Below are 5,797 nucleotides of genomic sequence, written 5' to 3' on the forward strand. Positions count from 1 at the left end.
CACAAGTACTATATCGCATGTCTTTGCTATAGGCATAATTAATTACTCTGTTTATTATTATAAAAATAAACAATAAAAGAAATAACTATTTTGTAATTTTCTCTCAAAACCATCATAAAATCCATACAAAAGTCCTTTTGTCTTCAACATCAAACAAAGATCAACTCAGATCATGCAACAAAAACAGTCGTACGATGGTAACATAAATAATACATCCATAAACAAACACCACATGTTACATATCAACAAAACTGAAAAAACCACCCCTCACACGCGTGCTTTAATTTTCGATGCAACCCGTCTTGTTTCACACGACAAACGCAATACCCTTCTCACTTCCAGCATTCTTGGACATAATCTCCCATGAAGAAACCAGATATGATTCCTCTGGTAAAACAAACGGTTTTGAAATCTCGCTTATCATCAAATCCCCACAAAATGGACATTCACTTGCTATTGCATCATCTAGCTGCGACCGAATCTGTTCATCATGATACCAAAACATTTAATAACACCACCATTTAAATAATATAACTGCATACATGCAAACATACCTTGTCAATTGGTGTCACACTTGTGGTCAACTCATCACCACCTAACCCACCATTTACACCCTCCTTAGGTTCCACATTCATTAAAGTGAGTTGCTTTTGAAGATCCAGTATATACTCGGCCTGCAAATGGATTTTAAAATTTTCGTTAGCACGCATACATGTGCGTAATAAACTGAGAATAAATTTATAATCTAACTAATACTTACTTGATGTCGATCAGTACATTTGGTAACATGGGCAACAAGGCATTGTGCATGAAACGCGTGTCCACACGGGAACACATAAAAAGGTGCCATTGGCCCAATTGTTGTATAACCTCTTGACACACGATGATCAGCAGAAGGCAATATTACCCGCTTGCAAACCCCACATTCCTCATCACGGTCAACGACAGTATATCTTTGAGCAAGGGCACTTATGTCATTTCTAATATTATCGGCACCGTGTGTCGCGTCATTCATCTCCTCTTTTAATTTCTCAATTTGCTGATTATAATCCTCTAAAGATGTACAAATTGCTTCCTACAGTTCAAACAAAAAAAAATATTAATTACTTGCTGACTATTAATTATTGGTTCACCAAGTCGAATTAATTACCTTAAAGTCATCAATTAGTGCGAAGTCCGGGAAGAACGGTAAGATATCTTCAATCTTTAGCAGGCCATCGGTTTCTTTAAGAAAGGCAATTGCTTTTCTAATATTATCTCTTTTAGTGCCTTTTTCCTGCTCAACAACATGTTTGGCAACCATAAGCCATAACTTCTTCCTCAAGTCTTCATCATCTTCCACTTTGTCTGCTTCAGCCATCGCAAGCTCTGGGTCAACCTTACTCACGAAAGTCAATCATGAGTATATCTAACAAGCAGATAATATATAAATGGAAAAAACTAATACCTGAAGAGCAAGTGCAACAGCTTCTTCATGCATAAACATCATGCTGTAAATATGGACACACGCACGCATACGTTTTTCTTTTAAGCAAAGACGTAACGCATATTTAGGGTCGTAAAAGAAGTCGGGCCCATTAGGCCGTCCTTTCCCAAATTTGCATTGTAAGAACCGCAAAAGGGCACTGTCGTCTTCCTGTATGTTAAACTTCAAAATTATTTAAGTTTATATGAATAGTAATATTATAGAATGCATAACACACAAACCTTCTTGGCATATAGAGAGAGCAAGAGGTTATGAACACCAGGATCCTCGTTCTGCAACCGGTGAACACAAAATTCTAAATACTTGATTACTTCATGGGTTTCATTCCTGCATATGAAATTTTATGCGTCAATAACTCAATATATCTATAATTATATTTATTAGGTTTTTAAAATAGTGTACTTACTTTGCATGAGGTTCACTTGAATAAGACATCATTGCAGGAATCAGTTTTCTTGGATTCAAGTCTTTTCGGGTCATCCATGATTCAACGGTTTCATATGCATCAAGCATGATGAGATCTGGAGCAAACTTATACTGCACCATAATGATGATTAATATGTGACTTTGAGAATAAAACTGATATTTGCAAAAAAGTATATAAATATTTACTTGAAGTTCAACAGAAACACCAGGTTTTTGAAGTACATCTAAGGCTCTTTTCGCTTCGCCTTGCTACACAAGTAAATTAAAGGGCAGATCAGTAAAATCCATTATAAAAGTGGTTACGCATTGAGTTAAACGAAAACACTACTGGTAGGCCTGTAAATGAACTGAACCATTCAGCGGAAGTCGGCTAACCTTTAATAAATGAACAAACACGAACAACATTTGTTGTTTATTTAGTTAAACGAACAAACATGAACAGTTCATTTATGTTTGTGAACACTCCTTTATTTAAAATTGTTTTCATTCATTTGCATTCACCCATGTTCATGTATGTTCGTTAGTTTACGGTTGTTTTAAGTCCGTTAATCGTTTGTTTATACATTCATCAAACTTTTTAGGTCCTTACAGTTTAGTCTAGTTCTTAAAAATTAAAACATAACCCATTAGAATTTAGTCTGGTTTTATTATTAAACATTTAAACCTAACGATCTACTTTCAGTCAGGTTAGTTCATTTATATTGTTAATGAACGAACACAACCAAGAAAACTGCATACGTTTAACTGTCCGTGTTCGATCATTTGTTCGATTAAAGTTAAACAGACAAATATGAACATTCCCAGTCATGTTCGTTCAATTGGTTTACAGGCTTAATTCTTGGCTCAATATGAAGTTTAAAACTCCACATTTTTAATTAGCCCCAAATGTAACTATGAAGTCAGTTTTAGAAGTTCAAAAAAAAAAAAAAAAAAAACCTGAATGTAGTGATGAATGACAATCTCATGTTGTTCCATTAGACTAGCAAAATATACCAATTCATCAACTCTACCATAGCTGCAACATACATCAACACATGAATTATACAAACTGCAAAATAAATTAATAATAATGATAATAACTAAATGATACGAACCTTTCAAGTATCTTCATTGTAGTTGCTTCATCCAACACATCTTTACTGTCACTAAGAAAAGCACGGAATTCCATAAGAATTGATTGGTATTCTGAATTACGCTTATCGGGTGAGTCGTCTTCCAGCAGTAATCTATTGATCTGAAATAATATATAAATGAAAATATGCAGTTGAAGAATTATAAAACAAATTAATATAAACCTTGTCAAGGTACAGTTCAGTGGCCCATGTAGATATCATCATTATTTGAAATTTATCATCTTTCTCAATATTATCAAGCTTCCGTAATAAAAATGTCCTTAGCGCATCCTTCAAGAAGCAATAAAAAATAATAGAAGCGTGTTCGTCATGTAGATGGCATTAATGTAATTTATATAAAATCTCATAGAATGAAACAGAACTGTATATACCTGTTCACCTATGCCTATAAACTTCAATGTGATTTCTTCAAATGACAATGCATAGTTAATCTGCAAAAATTACTTGTTTAACTAAAACGTAAAGTAAGAAAATATCAAAAATAATAAAAATAATCACTCACTTTAGCAAAGAAAGATGCTGCTCTAAAGAAGTCCCCTGCTGAAAAGGCAGTTTCAGCCTGCAATATAAAAACCACTTGAGCCAATAATACTGTAAATCAATATAAATTATATAATATTATAAACATTAACAAGAAAATAACTGACAGCACCTGTTCTAAATATACTTGGTCTCTCTGGTAAGGATCAGAACAATTTGCCAAAGCAGCAGCATATTCCTTTAAGTCCAAATACACTTTCCACATATCTCGCCCTTCATCCGTTACAGACACCTATTTTGACTCTCAAAGGTCAACGCTTTATCAAAAAACAATATGTGTGTGTGTAATGTAACTTATAATGCAAACCTGAAAGATTGAGTTTTCATCATATGCATAGAACAAGCCAGCAGATGCATCAATGGATAAGCCAATTATCCCCTTTGATGCTGACTCAGATGTTTGGTCAAAATAAAGTTCTTCCACAATTTGCTCACTGATTCTATTTACAACCTAAATGATACAGATATTAATGGGATGAAAAAATATAAATTGCAAAATGTTTAAAATTAGATACAAGTATTCATTCGCACCTTCACTCTGTTTCCAATTAGAAGCATGAAGTGAAACTCTGAGAGTGCAATAGAACTAGGTTTAACCACTTCACCACCATCACTTAATTTTGAATAATCCAAAAGAGCTTTATTCTCCACAAAACTCACAGCCCCGTTTGACGATCTTATGATTTCAACAAAACAATTTTATTGGATAATTTCATATAAATGAATAATCAGATAATCATAAAGAATAATTTAACTAACTCTGCACCTGTTTTGTGCCCCAAAATTCAGACCACCATGATAGATACCAGCTCCAGAAAGCCAGGCAAAATGCACTGCTCTTCTTTGTTTAATGAAGAAATGTAGCTCACTAAAAGATAATTTATTAACTATTAATATATACTTCAATATAAAAACTATGAAGTATATAAAGCACTTGCCTATTTGGAATATCTCCAGGAAGCTCCATAAAATGCACTGCACGGTCTACATAACTGGCAAAGACAGCCTAAGTTGAAAATACAAAATATTTAAATTATGCAATCAACAATACCAGTAAAGAAGATATAACATGTGCCATAATGACAAATAAATTACCTCTGGAGATCCGATACCCGTAAAAGAATATAGCCTTGTTGGAGTTACTGCCATAATATAGTATCTAGTTCCAGTGCTAAAGCTAGCTGTTTCCATCTATACATAAGTTAATAAAAAATCAACATATTTATAAGATCATGAATAAAAAATAAACTTTAGAAATAAAAGACACCTGTAGCCCTTTAAAAGCTTCTGGCATATCAGATAGTTGAAATATAAATTTTACATATTTCTCCCTCTTGTCTTTCTCATCAACAGCAAATTCATGCAGCTGACCATTATCAGTACCAAGAATAACCTCTCGTGTGGAAGCTGTTATAAAAAACCAGTATTTATAGCATACACGAAAGTGATAATTTATCACGTGATGGTAAAAGATTAAAACATTAAATTCTAAGTAACCTTCAGTTATCTGTTGTCTATTCCAGGCAACAGTGTTGATCACAAGGCCTTTAAGTTTGGTCAACACTCTGGGCTTTGGCCACTTTGCGTGCATGTAGTACGTATCAGAAGCACCGTTTCCAATTACATTGGCAAGACAATGACTGCCTCCAGGATCAACAAACACTCTATGAATAGATTGGTCACCACGACCAGCAGAGAGATCAATATCTAAACATGATCAACGACAAATATACATGATTAGTACTTCAACAAGAATACAAAGTAAAGGAAAACAAAATTATATGAGATTACCATAAGAATCACCAACACCAAAATCATGTCTGATTAGCCATCCATTACTGGTTCCAAGAACAATGACGTCGTTTCCAGACGCCATACAAGTAATAACTCCATGGCCTTTTGCCGCATATCTTTCTAGAAGATCAACAGTGAACACCTGTCTTTTGTAATCCATCTTCCCCAGAGACCAATTTAGGAAACCTAGAAGTAGTAAATCAACAAACAATGTATGGATTTATACTTTCATTGAAGACTTTTATCAATAGATTGGCGTTCACAACATTTTGCAAAAAAATGCAAACGTACCAGGAGAAGAAACCTTTAAAAATCAAAATCAGGCCGTCGCTAGATACACGCCTGTTTCCTATATTACAAATAAATAAATTTATTATTGTATGTAAATCAGTCATTCAATGCAATTAAAGAAACAGCT

General features: G+C 33.8%; 1 protein-coding gene across 1 annotated transcript; it reads right to left on the bottom strand.

Moving 5' to 3' along the window:
* Nucleotides 1–250: 250 nt before the first annotated feature.
* LOC143581058 (vacuolar sorting protein 18-like) lies at nucleotides 251–5,572 on the bottom strand. Its single transcript, XM_077063931.1, has 22 exons — nucleotides 5,377–5,572; nucleotides 5,083–5,292; nucleotides 4,853–4,992; nucleotides 4,681–4,776; nucleotides 4,520–4,591; nucleotides 4,352–4,449; nucleotides 4,117–4,261; nucleotides 3,893–4,036; nucleotides 3,698–3,817; nucleotides 3,548–3,604; nucleotides 3,417–3,476; nucleotides 3,208–3,315; nucleotides 3,007–3,146; nucleotides 2,849–2,927; nucleotides 2,099–2,161; nucleotides 1,893–2,023; nucleotides 1,708–1,813; nucleotides 1,448–1,636; nucleotides 1,151–1,378; nucleotides 761–1,075; nucleotides 555–674; nucleotides 251–481 (listed from the first exon to the last, which is right to left on the bottom strand). The coding sequence occupies exons 1-22, from the start codon at nucleotides 5,537–5,539 to the stop codon at nucleotides 308–310; spliced, it is 2,958 nt and encodes a 985-aa protein (XP_076920046.1). The 5' UTR covers nucleotides 5,540–5,572; the 3' UTR covers nucleotides 251–307.
* Nucleotides 5,573–5,797: the final 225 nt, after the last annotated feature.

Source organism: Bidens hawaiensis, unplaced genomic scaffold (assembly GCF_021521415.1).
Source record: "Bidens hawaiensis isolate Kalapana, Puna unplaced genomic scaffold, B.hawaiensis_p1.1 tig00030797_1, whole genome shotgun sequence".
In the NCBI taxonomy this organism is placed as follows: Eukaryota; Viridiplantae; Streptophyta; class Magnoliopsida; order Asterales; family Asteraceae; genus Bidens; species Bidens hawaiensis.

What these genes read in the sequence shown, in the direction of transcription:
- LOC143581058 (XM_077063931.1), bottom strand. Translation starts at nt 5,539, where the DNA reads ATGGATTACAAAAGACAGGTGTTCACTGTTGATCTTCTAGAAAGATAT. An exon ending in GTGTTTCTGTTGAACTTCAA is followed by an intron (nt 2,024 to 2,098) that starts GTAAATATTTAT and finishes ATTATGGTGCAG; the next exon opens with TATAAGTTTGCTCCAGATCT. An exon ending in GTGTGACACCAATTGACAAG is followed by an intron (nt 482 to 554) that starts GTATGTTTGCAT and finishes CATGATGAACAG; the next exon opens with ATTCGGTCGCAGCTAGATGA.